Genomic DNA, 23,882 nt, shown 5'->3' on the forward strand with positions numbered 1-23,882 from the left:
TAAGTTCTAGATGTGTAATGAATATAAGCTATATTTTAACACCTTAAGACAATTAATAAAGTTATTGAAAAAAAAATAGCTAAGAGGACACAATATTAGACTTCTCTTACCTGATAAGAGTTGACTACCTCAGCAGTAGTTGTAAGCATCCCTTGCCATACCCTAGACAGGTCTCTAAGGTTGAATATGTAGTGAAACTTTGCAGGGGTCGGAAGCATCTTGAGCTTTGTCTTCTGCCAGACATGACGGGTTAGGGAGACCAAGCTGTATGGTGCTCTGAACCTCAGAGCTGAAACCACGCTGACTGCAGAAGTAGCCCTCTCCAATCACACCTCTGCAACAATGTTATTGATTATATGACTTTTTCTTTTTTTTAATCAAAGGTACTAGATGCAGAACATGACAGAAAATAACTTATTCTTCAGTTAATCACTATTTAAAAAGTCTGAATTGTGCCCCTTTTAAAATGGATTTGAAGTTAACCAATTTCTTTATTTTAGAATTAGTAATCTATATTTTCTTCATGAGACTTCAATGATATTTTCTGAAATATGGAAATATTTTAAAAACCTTAAAGAAAAAGAAAAATAAACATCAGGTGATAAACAGAAAACTAATTGATATAAAAATATAATATAAATTTATCTGAATTAATTATAATGCTTTTGAAATATTTTGTTATTCATAAAGGATATTATAAGAGTGAAATGGTCTTGCAATTCACAAGCAAAAATATTAGTGGTGGGCAGATTAATTCTTTAAATCTAGATTAATCTCACTGCAATCGTGGAATTAATCTAGAATAATCTAGATTAAAAATGCTAATTAATATTCTGCCAAAGGTATTCATGATATGTGAATATACCTCCAGAATTTTGTAGAAAAGGTTGACTTTTTTATGTTTGCAAAATCACACATAATTTCCTTTTCTTACTTAAAGGGGTCATATAATTAGTATATAGGGTATTTGGTGCTGGTCCTTAAGGTCTCTGAATAGGGTGTGTAACATTGGTTGGGCTGAAAATTGCATATTTGCTGTTCTATGTGCTCTAATGCAAGTCTGGTTAAAAGCTCTAGAATGAAACGACAGGTTTCCTTCCTTTTATGGTATGCTCATTAATATTTAGATGAGCTGTGCGCTGATTGGTTGGTTTATAACGAGCGAAGCTGCTGAGCAAAGATGCATCATAGCAACGAGCACTCACTCACTGAAACATCAAAATTGTTGATATGGTAGGGTGACCAGACATCCTCTTTCATACCTAAAAAAATGTCCAGTTGGGATTTGAAAATCATCCAGGATTTTCGTCGACTGCAGTGCAGCAGAACCGAGCCGTTAGCTCCGGGGCTGGTTGGTGCTGGGGATGAAGCGACCAAACCCGGACCAGCTCCAGAGCTCACGGCTCAGTTCGAATGCCCGGTCCGGTCCTGTCCAGTCAGCGCCCCAGCAATAGGGAACCTGCCTGCTTTGTAATTCTTGTAGAAATAAACCCAACTGTAGGCTAAACAGCCAAACTGATGTCTTACATCTACCTCTATTCATGTTCTAGGGCCAGTGAACCAGTGGGCAGGTCTGTATGTCAATTTCGGGGCGTGACAAAAGTACAGGCCAGAACCAAATGAGACAACATCCCCCGATTTGACATAAATTTGGTGCTTCGTTTGAATTCGCCCGTTTTATGGTGGAAGTTTAGAATTGTGAGATTTGCAGAGAAAGGAGGTGTCGATGGGGTATGAGCTTCTCTGTACCTCCATTTCACCCTCTGCACTACTGTTATTCATCTATGACAATGTAAACTCAGTTTTGCATTCTATGACCCCTTTAAGATTTTCAGTTATACATTTTTTTTTGCTCACTTCTTAGTGTATTTTTGCTGCAAAAAATAGTGTCCCATTTCTAATTATAGATGTCCCACTTTAACAATATAGTGTCTCCAAAAATCTGCACACACGTCGCCTCGATCAACTTCTCTTATTTCACGGCTTTCACCGCGGCGTGCTGCTCATGTATTCTCCTCATGACAGTTCTCCTCACAGGTAATTTTATGGGCTGGTAGCTTGTGATTTTTTTGTTCTAAGCTCTTAATACAAAAGAACTAAGAGTCTGGCATTAGCATGTTAACACAGATAACGGCCCACCACTAATAAATAAATTTTTCTTGATCATTAAATAAAAAAGTAAAAAAACACTAATTAAAAAAGATAGGATACCCTACTGCCTATTAAATAGAGTTAGGCTGTAAAAAAAATACTTTAGTTTAAAACTTTTAACAACCATCTACCATTCCCCAAAATTGATTTACAAAAGGTTTGCCCCACTGTTAATATACAGCTCTGGTATGTTTGAGGGGTAGAGTCTGTTTTGCTACCATACATCACTGAAAAGAATGAACACTGGACTTGACACTGCCAACAACTTTCCTTCTCTAGATTTTTAGATAGCACTTGGTGGTTTAACTGGTATTTTTGGTTCATTACTGGTTTAAGTTCTGCTTGAGGTTAAACATTTTTTTTATTAAACGTTTTTTTATATGTTCCCTTAAATGGTTTCTTAAAATTGTTAGAATTGGTGAGGGATTCTCTCTATGACGGCAAGCTAGACTGGTTGGCCTGTTAATATGGGGGTTTCCTATTCATCATCAACAGCATTCATTGGGAAGCGGCTTGGGTCTCGGGGCGCGGTGCGCCCTGTCTATTTTAACGGGCTTGGGAAAGTTGCCCTGTCCCAGCAGCACCGGGATGAGCTTTGAAACAAACTCAGCAGGATGGCCGCCCTCTTCCCATTCCTTAACGCCAACAATCCAGATATTTTGTCTGCGCGAGCTCCCTTCCAAGTCATTCACCTTTGTTTTCAGAAGAAGGTTAGCCGCCGTTAGCTCGCAGCAAGTTGCCTCCAGCGCCGAAACACGGGCATCTGTAGAGGATAGAGCCGCGTCCATGTCATCTAGACGTTGCTGGACCTCGCCGTGCTCTGTCTGCAGGGCTGTTAAACGAGCCTCAATAGAGTCCAGGCGACCTTCCAGCGATTTCTTGAGAGAATCCACGAGGGTGTAAACTTTAGAAAATTCATCTTTATGGCTATTGACGGCGGCTAAGATAGCCTCGTTGCTAACAGCAGAGCATGCCTGAGTTGTCAACTTCTGAGCTTCGTCTTTCCTTGGCATAATGTGAAATACCAAAACTGTTATATCCTGATGAAACAGATGCCTACTAGTCCCCCAGCAAGAAAACTTATAACTTAGATGACTTAGGTGCAGTAATTTGATTTTAAATGAAGGCGGTGACACGGAGTTGAACAAAACACGTCTACTCCATTACAGCGCACTAGCGCCCCCCCTCGCCATTTGATATCTTTGAGATAAGACACAGATCAGTGATGCTATACCCACCAAATATCTTATCTATGGAGGCATTGGAGGGAAGTGTGCAGTTAAAGACAGAGAACTGCCTTTTGAGCCTTTGAGGAATGTCATTGCGCCCTCCTCCTGGATGAATCATAGCAGCCAGGAACTGAATGTCAACAATACTGGTGAACTCTCCTGGCTTCTCTAGGTTGAAGAAGCCATTCTGCTCCATCAGCTGTCTGACGATCTCATTAGTCACCTAGCATAAAAAGCGAAAACCATATAATTAGGATGAAAAAAACTTTATTACCAGGCAAATGATAATAATCAATGGGGGGAAATAAAGTATTTTTCAGGGCTGATCTCTAACCTGATCTCCCCATTCGTTGATGACAGGCATGTTAATATCATCTATAAAAATTGACATTTTCTTCCCAGCATGAGGGCCGTAAGTCGTCCCCATCCTCTTATCCACAAAGCTCTCCACGGTTCTCTAAAGAAATAAGCCAAGTTTAACAGTGCATGCTATTAAAGACAAAGTGAGTGGTTATTCCTTGTAACAGTTTTCAAAACAAAAAAAATCTGACAAATAAAAAATGCAGAGGTATATTTCCATGAAAGTAAGTAAGGCACATTTTTCTTTACCTGGAACATGAGAGGTGTAGTTGCAGAGGAGAAGTTGAGGCTTTTGCTAATGTGGCTTTCAGGGTCATATTTAGACATGTAGCCTTTGATCATGACAGTCTTGGCTGTTCCTTGCTCTCCAATCAGCAAAACAGCCTTGGAAGATATTTGGTTCAGAATTAGTTTCAAGTATATTCTTCAGTGAGATGAAGCAAGACAACAAACATGGACAACATCCATTTTCAGTTGAGAGGCCTTTACCACTGCCTGTCTTGGTGCCACACCTCAAGCCTAATGCCAATGTTTGGGAGAATATACCTCTTTGAACAGATTGTTTTCAGTAATGAACTTAATCATGCCCGAGCAGTTTTAGGGTCTACAAATACACATGAATTAAAACAAGTTATCAACCAATTACTTGATAAGATCTTCTTTTGGAATTAATTAGTTTTAGTATGTTAACACATTTAGGTTTTTATGCATCCAATCTAGTGGTTAAATGTTAAGATGTTTGTGCCTATATGTGTAAACATATTGATCACATATTACAGTTCTTAGTGGCTTACAATGATTTGCTGCACTGTAGTTTTGTCTGAAATTTTTAAAAAGAAATGTTAAAAAAGTATTTTATTATGAATGTCATATTTGTCAGGGATTTGATTTGAAAAGATTTTAATTTGGTTAAAATATGAGAGCAGTTTTTACTTTTTTCTTTCTTACAAAATTATTAAATTATACCTCCATTCAAACAGCTATTACAAAGGCTTGATTATGCAAATGTGCCCAAATCTTATAATTAGTTTGTAATATTTCGGCATGTTAGTGATAAATATGGCATCACATTTATTTCAAAACGCCCGTGAGTAACATTAAACATACTCGCATGTATGTTGAACTACTTCTGTATATGGTTTACCTACCTCCGGACAACAAAAGAGAAGGAAGAAGAGAACAATTCTCTGAGTGTCGCTGCCTCCTGTGGAGAGCGTTTCTTCAACCAGGCCTGGTGAGAGTAAACACATTGCTGTCATTGTTTTCCAATGCGGAAGATTCCAGTTTGTTTAATAATGTCTGAATGCACACACACCTTAGATTAGCATGTGCTAACCTGTTTATAAAACTGCCGTCCAATTGTATGATTTTTTTTTTTAAATCATGCAATAATATTTATGAATGAATATCATACAGTGAAAAAAAATATGGCTATACAAGAATATTTAGAGTCTAGCTTAAATAAATTACATTAGGATCACAATATCTCAGTAAAATAATACAAGAACACTTTCTGCATTTACCAGTCAGTCTTTTAGGTTTTTAATAGCAGTACTAAGCTGGACCCCCTTTGCCTTCAGAACTGCCTTCATTCTCTTTGAAATAGATTTAACCAAATATAAATCATTTAAGTTTTTTGTTCATATTAACCAAATAGCATCATTATTCAGGTAGGCTGTGCCACTTAAGGAATGCTCAATTTCTATAGAGGGTCTCAATCTTTGTCATTAAAGTAACCCCCATTTCGTTACATCACCACCATTAGCTTAAATCATTAACACACCATATTAATTATTAGCCTCGTTTCTTGCTCTTGGTTGACAAGAGCGGCACGTACATCAACTGTAACTGAAATCTTATGACACCAACAACTTTTGGTTATCAAAAGCCTCTAAATATCTTTTTTAAGGATAAGTGTATGCATTGTATATATGGCCTTGGCCTCGATCAGCATCCTGATCGAGGCCTGATGCCAAAATGCTTTGTGTTGCATCCATGGGACTCGCTATTTGTATTCACTAACAATAAATCAGAACCTAATAAAGTGAATAGTACAGTTATTGATGTTTTAGGAAAATGGATAATTTACCTCCAGTATTGGGCTCCAGCTTAGAACAGATGAACTCATGAACACCATGCCATTACGTGACACGGTTGCCGGAGAGGCATTGTCAATGTTGTGCGGCTCAAAAACCACCTTGCAGTTGGGTGCCATTGGTATACGGTCTCCATTTGCCAATGTCAGAGTTTTGTTGTCGTCCAATACTGAGTTCAAGTTTTCAATCCAAATGGCATCAACAGGTCCATCCAGGACAATCCAAATATGCTCTCCTGAAAGAGGAATTTATGTTTGTGAGAATAAAATTACAGGAATTTCATGTTTGTAAATGATGGATCATTTAAACATAAATGTATATTAGTTGGCCCCCAAAACCTGGGCCACTGCATGCAGAGTTCATCCCTGCACCTTAACTCTATTTCTGTTAGGTATTTACTTTTTGAACAATTTTAAATGGTCTTACTGTAAAACTGTAAATAATATCCAAATGTAAAAGCAATTATTTTGCACGACAAACTTTTCGGACCTCCTTTTGCTTTCAAGGTTTTCCTCCAAAGTGTAGAAAAGATGCCATCAGTCCAGTCATTTGTCGCCACATCCAATCTACCAAACATCTGAGGCGCAGTGATAGCTTTGGGGTTCATCCGCATCTCTTTGTGAGGTTCACCACACTCTGCACAAAGAACATGTTGACTCATTTCTGCAGCACTTACTGTTTCCTTTGAGCTAAACTTTCCCCTTACAGGACACATGGGTTTTGATACAACTTATGCAATAAGACACATCAATACGGCAATTAGAGACTTCCCTGTTGAAGGTGCAATATTTGATAATTAATTCCTCCTGCCTTGAACCCCTTGAACGTAGCACATGTTTTAACAGAACCATTCGATCACTTCTTCAAAAGCCATATTTACAGTGTTCTTGGATCACCACAAACAAGGAATGTTTAATAGGAATGTTCTGGGAAAAAGAGCATCAAAAAAAAAAAAAAAAACAGTCAATGAACTTATCAGTTCATCACTATGGTTGGTCTAATAAAAACGCACCAGTCAAAGCTTTCATCAGTGTATGTATACATGTGGTTTTTCCTGCTCCACTTGGCCCAAGGACCATTATACCATGTCGAACCATCTGAGTCTCAAACAGCTGAACAATCTTTAGCTTCCAGTGAGGATGGCTGATCAGTCCAGCACCTTCAACCTGCATGAATGTTGAAATAAAAGTTACCATTGGATTCAATTAAAGTCAAATGTCCTTTTCAACTGTATTTCAAATGCACTTAAACTGCAATACCTATCGAGAAGTTTACTATATTCCAGGTACAAAGCTAGAAACTGTAATCCATATAATACATACATAAAAATAATTCTCCTCTCTGCACTCATTTAAAAGTCCAAACATGTTGCTTGTTGCTCCTACCTGTTTGTCAATGGCAGCTTCTAGTTCTGGGTAGCCTACTTTTTCAAGTTTGATGCTAGGGAAAAGGTCTTCAATCAGGCTCAGGAATAATTGCTCATCTTCATCAATCTATAGAAAATGAAAGTCAATCTATCAATCAATCAATACGACAGTCAGTATTAATTAAACACTTTATATACTTAGGTGAGCAAAATGCTGTTCAGGACAATAAAAAAGGAAAGTGCATTGACCAAAAACATATAAAGACAAAAAACCCATATAGACATACAAAAACTATAAAACCTTTTTCTTAAGATTTTTAAGGTTTGTGAGTGTTTTCATGTTATTGCAATGTGCTTGAATGTTTTTTGAAAAGTGATTTTTTTATATTTTCTTTATATTTTTTACATGAAAAATAGCCTAAAACTTATTTAATCTTTACAGTGTTTTCAGACTGACCAGTTTTGATAGATTCATGTCTCTCAGAACCCTCATGACGATGGTGGACTCTGTATCATCAGGGTTAGCCCGCTTGGCCGCTCCCAGGGTGCGTAGAACTGACAGGATGTTGCGTAGGCCAAAGTCGTACTGAACCTGGGAAACAAAACAAAAACAAAAGAAAAAGCAATAAAAACAGCTATGTGATAGAATAATCATGAATACGATCTTAATGTTATAGGAATGTCTTACTTCCATACAGAACATACGTAATATACAAAACCTTTTGGCATGGCTTTTACATCTCTTTACCTGTTTGGAGAGCTGCTCCTCACACAGCTTGTATAATGTGAAGAACTTGCCAGCTAACTTGATGTTGTCTTTAAAACCACAACTGGCCAGTTTCACTCTAATAATGATCTGACGGTCAGGGACCATCATGGCTACAGATCGGAAGTTGATCTTCAGGTTTTCTGGAAGCTCCTGGCGACCTGCATAACCTGGGTTCTAATTATTCAGAAAAAATAAAGTATAAACAAAAAAATAAAGAAAGAAAGAAAAAAAGTAATGCAACTTCCAGAGACATGAAATAATAATAAAATGTACAGTTGCAAGTTAGCACCATGCCAAAATGCAAGCCCTTGTTTAACTCTGAATGGACAAAAGAGCATAAATATTAGGCTTTTTTTTATCATGTATGCCACCTGTTAAAAGTTTTTTAATATTTAAGTCCACACATTTGTGGCATTCTGCACTTTAAAGATTCATCTCAGTGCACTTTTTGAACACCATAATGTAATGAATATATACAAATACTATTAACTGGGGCTGCAACTTGTTGTTATTTAGTAAATCAATTAATCTGTGGATTTTTTTTTCAATTAACTGATTAATAATTTTTACAAAAATTAAACCAGAAGAAACTAAAACTTATCCCCTTGAGGAGTTCTGGATAGAGCATACTGACAGACAAAAAAGTTATTTTTATCTTAAATGCAAAATTGTATACATTTTTTACACAATCTTGGTATAATTACTGCAATAAGTGGATTGCTTAGTCAGCTGAAGGCACACTTTAGAGCCTCTATAGTCCAGCTAATGATTAATCGATTCCTAAATTAGTTGACATCATTTCAACAATCGATTAATCACATTTAATACGATTGTTTCAGCCCTATTTGGAACCAATACTTTTTTTAGTTTTTATTTATATTTTCTATTCAGCTACACAAGCATCCTCTATAAGCCCTTCAAAATTGTACTATAAATGACAGTATACCAGATTCTTATGTACACCTTAGTAATTTATTGATATGCTGCATGATGTCCTCCTTTTTGGTCCTATAGAAATGGCCACCCTAGATCACAAACCTTAAAATGACTCATGCATATTCAAAGACAGCATGCAAACTAAGTGTGTGCAGAAAGAACCCAGGCCAGGATTTAAATTCAGGACTTTCTTGCTGCAAGATTACAGTGCTATAAATTGCAAGATCTTGCTGCTCATTAATAAAGTCAAAGAGTAAAGTCTTACATAACAGCAACATAATCTCACAGTAAAAATGTATTTTCTATTCTCCAGCTTTTTCCACCTTCCTTACTATGCTCATCACTGTGCAGTTTGTCACTGTTCCCCTTATTTCAAACATTTGAATGAATCACTAATCAAATTTGAGTAGGTCGTAATTTTTCATGCTTTTTGCATGTAAAAAGACACTTACCTGCTAAACAGGAACAGTGTACTGTTCATCCAATTATATTAGGCTTTATGTCTTATTGATAAGAGGTTGAAAATCACAAGCCCCTAAACACAAAAATTTATATTTTGTTTTATTAAGCATAAAGTTCAAAGAGCTTCTGTCATTTTTTTACTTTTGATAAGAGTTGTTTGCAGAACCACCTACTGTAACTTAAAACAATGACTTAAAAAAAAATAAAGGCTGGACAGCTGTATTTTCCTCATGGTGAGGTTGTGCGACTGCAATAAATCAAGGTATTTGAAGATTTTTGCACGTATTTACTCAAACTCCCAATAAATGTAGAGGGCTATATCTATTCATACAGCATACAGAATATCTTGATCATAGAGTTAAAGTTATAAATTATAAAGTTAAAAGTGGAAGATAATTTTCATTCCCAGGGAACACATCTTAAAGCCTAAATATACTATATTTGATTTTTACATCTATGCATGCAGAGAAGTACAAACACACATATATGTAGAAGGAAGAAACGATCTCTGACCCTCTGAAACAAGTAAGGACTATACCGCCTTGATACAAAGGTGATGCAGAAGTAAAATAAATGCCAAAAAGTACTTTATGGGGAGCATATTTATAAAGAAAGACCACTTTAAACTTTAAGCAGTCAAACTTTAAAGGTTACAGAAGCTAAAATATATTAAAGGCAACGATTTTCATACAATCCTTTGATTTGTTATTTATTATATGATCTCAAAAACCTCACAAAGCTAAAATGTATGTTTCACATTCAGCTATAAAGCTTAGGAATTAAAAATAATTAAAATATTTTTGCCCCTTTTATTTTTTAAATGTTTTCCATAAATCAGATACATAACATCACACTGACAAACTTTAATTCTACATTGGCTGGAGTAAAGGAGAGGCATTAACTGATGCACCTTTTACACTTCCTTAAGGGTGGACTCCATTTCTGCTGTTTTAATTATTTTAACTTATCTGTGTAAAACGTTTCTATTTGTTTTAATTTTTAATGTTTCTCTTTTGTATTCGTTTAGCACTTAGTTGAAGTTGATCATACCACCTTCAGCCTTATAACTGTAGGTGGTACGTTATTATAACATAGGTTCATAATTAATATAGAAGGAAATATGAAACCTAAATCTCCTCTTACAACTCAATAAGTAATTTCTTAAGGAGAGTAAAATGCACAATTATTTTCTGATAATTCTAACTTTCAGAAGTCATAGAAGCCTTTTACAGGATCATTATTTGTCTTCATGCCTTTCTATCTGGTGTTTCTCTAATCTCACACAGACACATTACTCACCTTAGGTAAGGTAGCATGGAAGAAAAGATCTGCACGGACTACAAAACAGAGCATGGTCAATACTTAACGGGACATTGATCAAGTCAGACATAGATCCAAAAGGATGAACAAGTAAGGTTACCAGACAAGAGCAATAAATTTGCTGCTCGATGTTGTCAGCTCCTTTGCAGGAAGGTCATGTTAAGCTCCGTTTAAATCCATCACTGCATTATTAAATCAGATATGATAACTTACAATACCTAACCATGGTGAGGAAAATGCCAAATTCAGGATCCATGTCGATACTGTCTCCATCGGTGAAAGTAAACTTTTTGCTACGATCCTTTTTGCATGTAAGAACTATTGAAATCTGCTGGGCTTCCACCGACAGGACTGGAAGGTCAATGCGGTTAAATTCATCAAAATATCCCCAGGAGCTAGACTGTGCCAGACCTAGAAATAGTACAGAGTTTAGCCATTCCATGATCATTTGTGATTTTAATAAAAGAAATAAAAAGAGAATTTTTGGGTCTCCTTTTTAGGCAAAGACAATCCAATATTCAAATTGGTGACATTTACCTTTGAATATTCTTCCCAGGCCTCTGAAATTCATCTGGTCAGAACAATTGAAAACCACAACGTATTTGCCCAGACATCGATCCATGTCCTTTATGGTCTCAGTCTTACCTGATGACAAAATGTAAATAACTTACTTAAAAAAATAATAATAATGCAACCAGAGGCCCTAACAAAAGACATATATATTCATGGCCCCTTAAAAACCAAAAACTCTAATGAATGTTATTATTTTGAATCTTTGAGCCAAACAAAGTTAAGCATTTACACAGAGGGGAAGAAATTATACATGGTTTCTACCATGGTTTCCATATAATCTGAAAATTGTGTTGTGTATGCAATAAAACCACCAGCTGCTGCAGCTGCCACATTGTCTCACATCTACGAACTGAATTACTTTCCTTAAATGCCCTCCTTATGGGTCTCTAGAACTTTTTCAACAATATATGAAAATGGAAAACAATGGATTTTCTTTTGTTTGTTTGGTTTTATATGGCGTGCAGGACGTCAAACAAACATCCATTATGTTTCTAATGCTGCACAAATTTGTATAATAAATAAATTTGAAAAAGTCATTTTGACATTCCTGTCAACAAAGATTTGGGTCATAGCCTGCAACACAGCAAGGCGTGGTGCCAAGCAGGTAGCGGTTGGAAACTAAGCAGCATGTGTCTCAGACCATGGATCGCAAAGGAAAAAAAAGGATGATAGCTTATGAGAACATAGGATTAAAAAAAGAATGGACCGAATCATTTGCTTTCATCACCAATGCGGAAGGATTGCTTTCATGTCTGCTTCGTAAACAGAAGTTGTCAATTTAGAAAGGCATTTCCAGGCTACATGCTACATTTACAGCCGGCCACCAAGTTGGGAGTAAGAGAAAAGGTCTGATTGCAGTACTTCTGGATAAATTACAGCAGTGCAAAGGTAGATTGAAGAAGTGGATTGCATCTCTAAACTCCACTGCTGCTGCTAGTGTTGTCGCAAGCATGGAAAACCGTTCACAGATCAAACAGGTAGCACTCTTATGCAAGTATGTGAACTTTCTTTCATTTTTTTCCCAAATTTTCAAAATTAAAACAATAAAAAAAATCAGATTTCTTTATTTTGTTTCTGTAATTTCATCAATGCAGCAAAACCTAATACATTATTATTGTAATGGATTTTAAACTTAAAGTTAGGAATATTGTACAGCAGAGTAGTCACATGATGTGAGATCTGCTCTAGGATAAGCATTTAATCCATACATTCATCCATTTTCTGACATCCCAATCCCAAGTGGGATCGCGAGGGGTGCTGGTGCCTATCTAGAGCTGTCTACGGGCGAGAGGTGGGGTACACCCTGGACAGGTTGCCAGTCCATCACAGGGTAACACAGAGACAAACAGGACAAATCACCTTTCACACACACAATCCCACCCAAGGAGACATTTAGATGAACCTAACGGTCATGTTTGTGGACTGTGGGCGGAAGCCGGGGTACCCGGAGAAAACCCACGCATGGGAGAACATGGGAGAACTCAGGGAGAACATGCAAACTCCATGCAGAAAGACCCCGGGCCGGGAATCAAACCCACGCCCTACTTACTGCAAGGCAGCAGTGCTACCCACTGTGCCACTAAGCAGCATTTATCCATGAATTCTTACTATACATTTAACTCCATGTTGATTACTGGCTAATACACTTAGAGCCTATGTTACCATACAAGGTTTATATAAAACTTTTTCATTTTTGCGACTCCAGACAGATTTGTTTTTTTGGTCCAATATGACTCTTTGAACAGTTTGGGTTGCCGGCCCCTTGCCTTACACCCTTTCTAAATGGACGGCAAAAAGCATTGTTACTCATCAGTTTTTCTAAGCATTGGAAGAAATGCTTAACTAAACAACAACAACAAAATCTTTGACTTACCTGTGCCTGCAGGACCAGCAGGAGCTCCACCCATGTTCATATCAAGGGCCTAAGCTACGATGATGTAACACCTAAGCAAGCAAAGGTAAAAACAGGCATGCAGCATTTTATTTTGCTGGGATAAAATCTTTTGGCAATTTTTTTTTTAAACCCCTCAAATGTTTATCCTTATCTGACAGGGAATACAATTATTGTCTAAGAACAATTGTACTGTACTACAAACAAGATCTACAATCATCTGTAATAAAGTGCATTAAGCCATTAATTTATAAACTAGTCTCAATCATATTTTCCAAACTACTAACCAATTGTATCTGAAACCCAAAAGGAGCTGAGTAGAGAATTTGAGAAAATATGTTTGAAACAGGGAGGGTCCTGAATAAAAAAACATTAGAGAGGAACTCTAAATTAGGGGAATGATAAGATACTGGCCTAGGCAGTGAATGAAAAAAGAAGAAAGAGAAAAGAATCAAAGCTGCTTCCACTGCCTTCAGCCATAGGGTCATTGTGTTACTTCTATAGAGCCACTGTCATATCTCTGCTTGTACTTCCCTCTCTGCTGCTGTCCTTTCACATCTTTGTCTCATTGACTTGTTTCCTGTCTCTTACTGTGTCTCTTCTCATTTTTCTATGATTGTCTTTCTATCCCACTGCGCTTTTGGTGATTAGTCAAGCACTGGTTGTTGGTTCATTCTTGCCTCCCCTTTTCAGTCTAAAACATTTCTTTTGCATGTCAGCCACCTTGTCTTCCAGTGAAAGGGGTTAATGATCACTGAAGAAGAATGCTTATTCAATCTGTATCTAATTTTTAGATGGTTGAACGGTAAACATACTCTCAATACATGGTTTTAAATATTACATTACTCTTATAGAAGATATTGGAAGGAAAAGTCATTCCTCAAGGCTAGATAAAGAAGTGCCTTCTTCTCTTCATGTTACCTGTAAGGAATTTTGTACAATCTGGTCCCGGGAGCTATGGTGCCCCTTTTTGTATCTCAGGTCAGGTTAATTTTTCATTGAAAAGCCTAATAAATATTTTTCCTCTAGACTTATTTTTTCCCTCATATAATTGCTTTCCAAGTTATTCTGTTCTCATTAAACCTTCTGTCCTGCCCCCTTGAGGAGACTTCGTTATTTGTGTTTTGTATATATTGATCTGTTTGAACTACCGTAGCTGTTAGTTCCACACTGTTTCATCTGAGCAGTCTCTTTGGTGTTAAGCCTCCTATCTTCTTGTTTTCACCCATAAAGATATCTGTTTGTAAGTATTGGGTAATGTGTAATGTCAGAGTCTCAATTTATATTTTTTAGTGAGTTCAATTCAGTTGTTTGCATAATGTAAACAAGCGCTAATTACGTTAGCATATGTATGGTGTTTTCAATGTAAATTAGCATTGTGCTAACCGTTAACTTACCTCTTATTGCTTTTAGCTCATTTAAGCTATGTTTTCTGATTATTGATGTGTAAAGCATATTGTAATGGGTGTCAGGAATCCAGTTTTTGTGGGTTGTTTCTGTGTTTGCTTTTTTCCTCCACCAGGTGGTGCCCCGTCCTCATTGGGCCTCCCTGCACACCTGCAGCTCGTTGCCTCATTACCTATGGAGTGTTCTTAAGCTGCTGTCTGCCACTACCACGAGGCCAGAGTGTTTGCCAGTTTTGGGTACTCTAGCCAAGCTGAGTTTTGCTAAGTCAAACTGAGTTCTTTTCAACCTGAGTTTTAAGATTGTTTTGTCTTTGCCTCTCGGCAGGAAGTCATCCTGCAAACTGGATTTTTCAGACCTTCTCTCCCTGGAAGGATCAACTGAGCTACAAACTGAGCTGGGGTTTAAACAGGAGGTTTGGATCCACTTTCCCCAAGAGATCGTTCGAGCTTTGCACTGAGAAAGGGATTCATCTCCACTACGACCCGTTCAAGTACCGCAGGAAATCTGAGTGGCAGTCAGTTTCTCCGTTCACCTACCAACAACAGCATTCTGGGTAAACCCTGTTCCGCCCTCAACCGAATCAGACAAACACTGAAACTACAGCATACAGACTGGAGTCAAGGATTCAACAACTTCTATGGAAACGTCAGTCAGCAACCAAATCCTCTTCTCCAAGTTCACGAGTCAAATTTCCCACTGAGCCTGAACTAACCGCTGCGTCTCCCCCTCACTTTTCAGTTCCGGTTGAGCAGTGTGCAGAGCAACACTTCTCTCCGTATTATCTCTTCAATAAAACCTGTTAAACCTTTTCCCTGGTCTCCCTGTTTGGTCTTCCGCATTTGGGTCTGAACTTTAGTAAAATCATGACAATGGGCATTCCTATGTCTGTGTCACAGTTTTACAGTTTAACCAGTGAAAGAAGCATTGCAACAGGCTTTCTGGTGACATATTGGTGACGCTGTTAGCTATCTGTAAAGCAAATTCTAACATTGGTGAAAGGCAGAATACCTTCAACATTAAAAATGTGATATCTTCTACTGTCTGACAGTTCATATTTTTTTCCTATTTTTACTGAACACTTTAATTTGTACTTTCCAGCATCTTAGTTCTGTTTGCATTGATAACCTTGTATTTGTTAATATGTTTTTGTGTTTTCACTGATGTACTTTTTTTTAGTCAAAGGAGTAATGACAAGCCTTTCTGTGCAGCCCAGGAACTCATTCTGGTAAATAAAGTTTATGTCAGTGATGCTTATAGACATCAGGTCTGACCTCTCAATGAAGTAGAAACAACACTGCTTCAGCCGGTCAAAATCAGTGGGGCTCTTGATATGTGACCGGCACTGAAATGCTAATGTGACCTAAAACTGAGAATGGATGTATTAGAGAAAATAGGGGGAAAGAGGAGGTAAAAAGATTTTAGGAGAGAATTTAAAGGAAATAGGTGAGAGGTAAGTGAGAGTCAACCATTGGAGAGAATTATTTATTTATACTTATTTGACTCTGGTTAGGCCCACTGAGATCAAAGATCTATTTTCTACTGTAAGGGAGATAGAGAGCAGAAAGTGGGAAAAACAACAGTCATTCTTCCCTAATTGATGAGCTGGACTGCAGTGATTTTAACATAGCTTTTGCCTAAGGTACAAAAGCTTGAAGCCAAAGTTCAGTTTAATATCAGACTCTTGATCTATAGTTGATTTCATGCATAAATGCCAAACATTATTAGAGTAGAAAATTAGACTATGGGATGACAAAAAACTGATCATGAAGTTAAGAGGAAACAAAGGTAAAATACAAAAAATAAAGAAATAAAATTATGTATGATTCACACCAAGATAAGCTACAAAAAGACTCTTGTATTGTAAACTAGCTGTAATTTACCACATTTGTAGCAGAGCATGTGAGTGGAGCGTGGTGCGAGTGGTGGAGCAGAGTGGAAGAAATGTGATTGAGTACAGAGCGGTTTTCAATTCAAAGGCCAGAGCGAGAATTTCGCTCCGCACCAGTTCGCTTCTATGCGCTCACAACTTCAATTAAAAACGTTGCATTATTAAATTTGTAAAATAACATTTATTTGATTTAAGTGCAATTTTTTCATCATGTTTTATTGCACGACTGCCAGCAGCGCTGAATTTGACGAGGAAGAGGATATGCCTGCGCTGTCGCAGATGGAAGAGGATGCGGTTACAGCCAATGCAGAAAACACGATAAACACCTACTTCACTACCTCGAGTTGTACATTTGAGAGGACCTATCCATCTCCTTCAGCTGGTGGTAAAAGATGCCGAGATTGTATATTGTGTGATAAGAAGTGGGATAATATATCATAGAACATACACTAACTAAACTTAACAATACAGAGTGCTTTACATAAAGTGAGTTGTTGTGGTAAGAGCCTGTTTTTGAAAATGGATTGCATACATGCATTATACGCTATCATCTCATTTGCAATGGGAGGAAAAGTGACCCTTTTTAATGTAGTCTAGTAAAATCAATTAATAAATAATTGGAAAAGTGGGGCAACATGAATGGAGAAAGGTGTTACGTTCACAGCTGGGAAACAGTGCAATAATTTAACAGCCAGTTAAGACAATACACATGTATCCTTCACATCATTTAAGTCGTAGGGAAGTGGTTCCAATGGTTGAAGTTCCGAATTCTCCCCAGTGGTGCCCGACTTTACAAAAGTGAATGTGATTGGTCGTTTATCAAGCAAGTTTGGTTGTGGTTGGTTTGTCAGAAGCATCTTGCTAACCAGTTAGCAACTTAGTGCTAGTAGGTTCCCAATGGGAAATTATATTGGGACCAAGTAGCACTAAATTGATTACTTAGAAATTACACTGTCAAGGAAAGCTATGGACAGAGGAAACATGCAAGAGGAGGAGAGTTTCTTTGTCGGACATCGTGGATGAGTCTCCTCCGTCATACATTTTTTGTTTAGAGGAGGACAGTGGGGACGAGGTTGTTGTGGAATGCCAGGAGGATGCCAGGGGGGCAGAAGCTTTGTTTGGTGTCGAAGGCTTACAGTCGTACATGTTTGAGCCCTTGCCTCACAATGCTGCCAGTTCTGCTAGCTCTACGCCTGCCGAAGACAAAGACGTCCATCCCTGTGAACATTGAGATGTAACTCAATGGTAAAGTAAATGCTTCTTATTTCAACCGTTGTGTCTGTGTCTGCGACATATGAATCAAGGTGCTATGATTGATTGACAGATTTGCCGAATTTAGGTGTACAAGCTGACGTATAACTAACTGGCCTGCATAAAATAATGAGAAGAAAAAAGGTTTTAAGACAGGATTTTTTTTTTTTTTATGGAAACTATTTGGACAATATCGTCTGATACAGATTACATTTATATACATGTTTAAGCCAGAATGATTTGACATTTAAATATGGCTTCTCTACAACTTTAAATCCAACGTTGTGTGTCCCAGGGCCCTGGCATAGTTAGATGAACGAAAAATGTCAGAAAATGCATTCTCCTAAAAATTTGAGCGAGCGTGGAGTGATTTTGCAATAGCGGCAGGAAAATTAAGGTGAGCGTCGAGCGGAGTTTGATCGGAGCGTACTGGTGCAACCTTGAGTGGCGAATGAGCGAATATCCTCCTGAGCGGTGAGTGGGAACTGCGCAGCGCTCTGCTCTGTTCAAATGCTCTGATCTGCAGTGATCCGAATGCAGTCCTTTCTGCATCATTTAAGCAGAAAAAAAATGTTGACAATCTCTTGTAAATTGTGTCCATAAGCAGTTTAGTAGAACAGAAAAGCCTGTAGAAAAGACTGTAGTTGATTTTAACATGAAATATAATTGGTGAGGCTGTGGTGAGAATTTTCTCACCTGTTCTATCTGTTTGAGCCAAACTTACATGCAGGTTTCTATCTTTTCAGTTGTTTCTTTGTTGTTGGCTGCTGCCTTGTAATCTGCAGGGGATTTCAACAACTCTAAGTCAAGCGCGTCACATTGCTTCAAAGTAACCTGAAGGCAAAACAAAGTAGGATTATTTTCACTTTTTCTTACAGTTTTTTGTTTCTGGTTTACATTTCGGCTTCATGTCCATGTTTTTTTTTTTGTTGTGTAAAGAATTTTTTTTTTATTACATCTGCAGAAACATGACCGCTCCAACTTCTTAAAGCAGTTATTAGGTTTTCATATAGCTTTTATCCAACTTTAGTCTTTATGCTTTACTTTGAATATTACATTATCTTTGTTTTTTCCAAGTTGTTCATAGGTTCACAAGCAGATGATTGTTAACCAGGTTAATTGTTGATTATTGGTGTTTGTCACTGTCCACAGAGGTGCTTTGGTTTGGAGATTTTGTTTCTGTTTTCTTACCTTCATTTTCAGGGTGTGCCAGGCAGGTGTGGCTCCCAGCTGGTACTCATCAGCCTCAATCAAGGAAGCAGTATTTAGAGGAGTGGATTCACTGAGGCAGACGACAGATGGTTACCTATACCAGTGGTAACTGGGTCCCTCTTCAAGACTTCCAAGTTAGTTGAACTTGTTCTGATAACCTTACAGACCAGTCGTGTCTCTGATTTCCTTTTAGTTTTCCTCCTGCTGAAGGTTGGCTCCTGTTCCTCCCTCAACGGCGCTTTCCACTCCTCCCCAAGAGCTTCCTTTCAAGATCCGCTAAAGCCGAGCTCACCTGCCTGTCCACCCTCCAACGCCAAAAGAACCTGGTAACTCCAAGGTCTTCACCCCCTCTCTGTGGACACTGTTGCTCTCCCTCTCAGCCTGTTTCCAAGCCCTGAGAAGTAAGTCTGCCCTCATTGTTCATCTCAACATCAGCTGGAACTCTTACTGATCACCTGACCTGTTTTGCAGTGAGACACCGCATTGGATTTCCTGTTTTCTCTGCTTCCAGTCTGAACAATAAAAACCCTTCAAATAAACTCAGTTCTCCTGTCGTACGTACTGCTGCTGCGCCAGAGTCTTGATCCGAAATCATGTCAGTCACGTACCATTTCTTGTAGGCTCTCCCGTGCACCCCTCAAAACAGAGACAAATCTTTCAAGTTAAGATATAATCTCCTGTTTTACACCCTGGGACTGGCCAATTCACCCCAACCGTGGTTTGTTTCCCTTAGTGTGGGGATGAAGACTTCCGAGAGCAACTTCTCCACACTTTTAAAAAGCCCTCCTTCTGTGGCGTCCAACATATTGAAGCCCCCCTCCTGCAAATTTGGAAAGGTGTCAATTTATTATGGAAACAAAACATCATAGTATACTATTAAATAACATACTTTGATTTTTGTCAAAATCTACCAGAGACTGAAAGGAAAACAGTCTATCCCAGCAACATGTGTGCTGCTGTTTTAAAATGAAAACTATACAAATATTATGTACATAGGGTTTAAACAAAGATGAAATGAAGGGGTTCATGGTCCAAGAGCATTACAAAGAAATGTAGAGAGAATCTCCCTCTCTTTTGCACCACTTTATTGTGAAGTCCCTCAAGATTCTGTCATGGCACCTTTATGATTGCACTCTGTATTCTCTGCGTCAAGTCTTCTGGAAGTATGAAGACTCCCAAACTTATATACATATAAGGGAGACTGGTAATAGACCCCTGGCATCTTTACTGCAATGTGTTAATGCCTCCAATGACATCAAGGCTTTGTTGGCTCAAAATGTCTTGAATCTTAATGAGCCAAATGGAAATTCTGTTGTTTGGACCTAAAGACCCCCTGAATAATTTGGGGCCACTTATGAAATATGTTCATCCTTCAGCAAACAGCCATGGTACTGTAATCAATATGGAGTTTAAGCAACACAAGTAAATGTCAGTTTCTAACATCTTTGTCTCTTATAAAATGGGAAGCTATATTTAATCGTTGAAAAACATTTTTTTTATTTCTCATATTTATTTCAGCTTGCCTGGTCTACTGGTATGTTCATTTAGAGGCATAAAAGGCCTTGTACTGCAGTTAGTCCAGAACTGTGTGGAATGTCTTTTAACAGGAATACAAAGCAGGAGGTCAGTTTTTCTAAAAATAGGTGCATTTTTTCTCTAAGTGAGCAGATAAGCCGACATTTTGCCAATGGAATAGGACAATTTACATTTTAAAAAAAACAACAGTTGCTGTTTCCTCGTTCGAGTGCATAATATCTAATTATCTTATTTTAATGGTACAAATACTTATTCCATTTGAAGTTCGTCTTATTTACTTGCTCAAATTAAGGGTGAATACACTTATTTTAAGAAAAATTTACTCATTTCTACATCATCTTTGCAGAGTATATTTCACCTTCTCTTGCATCTTTGCAGTGACTTACTGTTAACTTTAGAATTGATTTTAAGGTTTTATTGTTTGTTTTTAAAGATTTAAATGGCCTGTTCCCAGAATATACGGCAGACCTCCATATTTATTCTGCTGCACATGCTCTAAGGTCTGAGAATTAGGGGGCTTTCTCGGGAGAGGACTTTCTCTGTGGTTGGCCCAAGACTCTGGAATGGTCTGATTTAGGTCTCATCTCAAGACCCACTTATATTCACTGGCTTTTAAGACTCAACAAGGTGTGTTGTACTGTATATAATTCCATTTGATTATTTTATTTTTTATTTGTGCAGCACTTTTGGACATTTCATGTTATTTAAAGCTCGATTGTGCATGTTAAAAGGTAATTATACACGCCCTTTGATTGTCTCAAGTGTAAAATGAGCTTCCCTTTATAAACCGCAGTTGTTTCTACAAGCTACATTGGTCAATTTGTAAGAGAGTGATTCAGGTTGAATTCTATAGGTGTGCATGTGGGTGTGATGTAATGCATGCTCTCTTTAACCTAGTTGCTTTGTTGAGTCTTGGTAACAGCAAGAACAGGGTTCATGATTTGTAAGTATAAACAATTTTGTGTAGTGTGACAAAAACTGCCAAAATGGTGAGAAGATTTAACTTAGCATGTAACTTAGACAGGTTAACGTCTGTTGTTATAAAATCTGAAACCTTTCTACCAAAGCCAATTTTTCTTAAATGTAAAACAATACTTGGCAATAAAGCTTTTCTGATTCTACCTTAAAGAATAGAAGCTGAATCCATTGAAAAAAGGTTCTCATTAAGTAGCTGAATATGTTTTAAGGCACTAAAAACGTATCTGATACTGTAAGTCTACATAAATGTTTATCATTACGCAAAACAAAGCAGATGTTGAGGATATGAGCATCAAACAAAAATTGAGGTTATATGAGAATCTAAGGCAGATGAGGAAGGTGAATGCAGGGATACTAATTGGCAGGGAAGTACAGCAGACAAATGGAGAGAGGCTAAAAGGATTAAGAATAAGAAAAAAATGTAAAAACCACAAAGGAAATGACGTTTTGAAAAGAAGAAACAGATGATTCCTTGATATCATATTTTGTTCTGCTTAGTATAGCTAACTTGCTAAATGTTGTGATCCTGGCTTTTTATCCCTCCTCTCGCCCTAAATTATGCATGCAATTTTTAACCATGTGGTTAAATTGACCCCAGGGATATTAAAGTCCAGAAAATTATTTACAAAATAGTGTTGACCATGTTTTTGTTACAGGCACATTGCTTATTTGTTACATAAAAAATATACAAATAACCCCTCAAAAATCAGTGAGTTGAACTGTCCCCTAGCGGCACCATCAAAAAAACTTTCAGGTTTAGAGCACATTCATGACTCTCACAGAATGACCACGTTGACATATTTTGGTGACTCCCCCTTTTCTCTCATAACACATTTATAACCATATTTTCATTTACAAATTTTTATTAAAAAAAATTCTTGTATATTTGTGGCTAGTTACTGTAAGATCTCCCCCACCCCTCCTCTTTCGGTACCCAGGATTGGGACCGCCTGTGGCAGAGTTATAGAGTTTTTTTGTTTTTGTTTTTTGTTTCTTTGTCATCATGTGTATGACATGAGACAAAATATGGAATGTCTTCAGAGACATGATGGCTGGAGATATTGCTCTTCCAGTCTCAGCCTTCCAAAGGTTCGCTGTGGCTTCACCTTTTGAATTGTACACTCCTGCCAAAGTTAGCAAGCTTATATGGGCTTCCAAGTCAATGACATCAACATCTTTCCAACTGTCCCCATTGATTATGCTTCCACTCAAAATTTGTCATCCCAAGCACAATATTTTGATAGATGGCGTTACGAAGAGCTTGAATGATGACTTGATGTAATCAACATGGCTCACCGCATATCTGGTAGGTCCTACCTGTAGAACCATTTTAATTATATTACTGGCACTATGTCCACCCTGCTGTTTCAGTAGGGAAACAGCCCATATTATCTTTCCATTTTTGGAAAAGATCGTGTCTGCAGGTGGTTGAGGGACAAGAGGAAGGTCAACATTCTCATTAGATTAGAATCCCTTAAAATCAGGGTCCTCCTCAACACAGTCCTCTGTCCCAGAGACAATCTCCTCTGAGTCCCTTTCACTGTCAAATAGCTGTTCCAAAACTTCTTTGACAGTAAGTTTTTCCAAACGTTTTCAAATAGAGTGTGAAGATGACAGTACACTCAAAGCACAGTGAGGAATTATTCAGATAGAGAACTACTATGCAAGCTATTATATTTACTCCTCTCTGATTTTGCATGAACTGCTAAAGTCCTTGCTGGAATTGCCCGCCCTCCACAGAGCAGGAATATTCAGTTCTACTTTGGCAGGTGTGAGTTCAGAAGGTCACACAGTAACACATACACACCTTCATGCCCATGGTGCAGATATATCAAGGTTCTCATGGGAATAGAATGAAATGTATCAACTAAAGTGGATCTGCCCTTGTAGGTTTGGTCATGTTAGCTCACACCACATGCTAAAACAGCTTGGGGTCAAACTGACCCCTGAGGATAAAAATTGTGTGCAGTGTGTGTTCAGCACATAAAAAAAAAAATAATAATTCTGTACAACAATTTTGTTATCAGTTGTCCCCATCAAATTAGGAAAAGTCAAGAAATATGAATAAAAAAAATCTAACTGATATATTTTGAATGATAAACATTGAATGGGGTCGAATGGACCCCAAGGAGGATATGAGGGTTAACTAAAGGCAAAAACTCTGTCCAATTTGTGTATACATGAAACTGATCCACATTACTGTATCTTTCTTTGTTTGGCTATGTTCAGTAGCACACATGACCTGTTTCAAACAGAAGTGATTAGCTTTGCTGCAGGCAGCATGTGGGCAGTTACAATCAATGACCAAAACAAGCTGTGATATCACAAGGCTATTGATGAACCATCCTGTAGCCCAGCTTATCTTTGGATGAAGCAAGGATTCGTGGAAACCGTTTATCCCTCGAAATTAATTTCCGCTAAGACTTATTTTTAGCTGGTCTTATTTAAAAAAAGCAA

At 37.7% G+C, this 23,882-nt stretch overlaps 1 protein-coding gene across 1 annotated transcript in view; it reads right to left on the bottom strand.

The window, feature by feature from the left end:
* The window catches only part of dnah5 (dynein, axonemal, heavy chain 5), a 95,232-nt gene that overhangs the window by 67,084 nt on the left and 4,266 nt on the right, over nt 1–23,882 (bottom strand). The window contains 19 exon segments of the mRNA XM_038297419.1: nt 111–264; nt 266–332; nt 3,390–3,603; nt 3,715–3,837; nt 3,990–4,164; nt 4,889–4,971; nt 5,830–6,071; nt 6,326–6,472; nt 6,849–7,002; nt 7,222–7,329; nt 7,660–7,794; nt 7,951–8,145; nt 10,913–11,100; nt 11,227–11,334; nt 13,136–13,184; nt 18,130–18,325; nt 18,424–18,533; nt 19,520–19,602; nt 19,605–19,731. Of these exon segments, the coding sequence (XP_038153347.1) occupies nt 111–264; nt 266–332; nt 3,390–3,603; nt 3,715–3,837; nt 3,990–4,164; nt 4,889–4,971; nt 5,830–6,071; nt 6,326–6,472; nt 6,849–7,002; nt 7,222–7,329; nt 7,660–7,794; nt 7,951–8,145; nt 10,913–11,100; nt 11,227–11,334; nt 13,136–13,184; nt 18,130–18,325; nt 18,424–18,533; nt 19,520–19,602; nt 19,605–19,731 (2,658 nt within the window).

Source organism: Cyprinodon tularosa, unplaced genomic scaffold, assembly GCF_016077235.1.
Source record: "Cyprinodon tularosa strain WSP-4 unplaced genomic scaffold, ASM1607723v1 ctg387, whole genome shotgun sequence".
Lineage (NCBI taxonomy): Eukaryota > Metazoa > Chordata > Actinopteri > Cyprinodontiformes > Cyprinodontidae > Cyprinodon > Cyprinodon tularosa.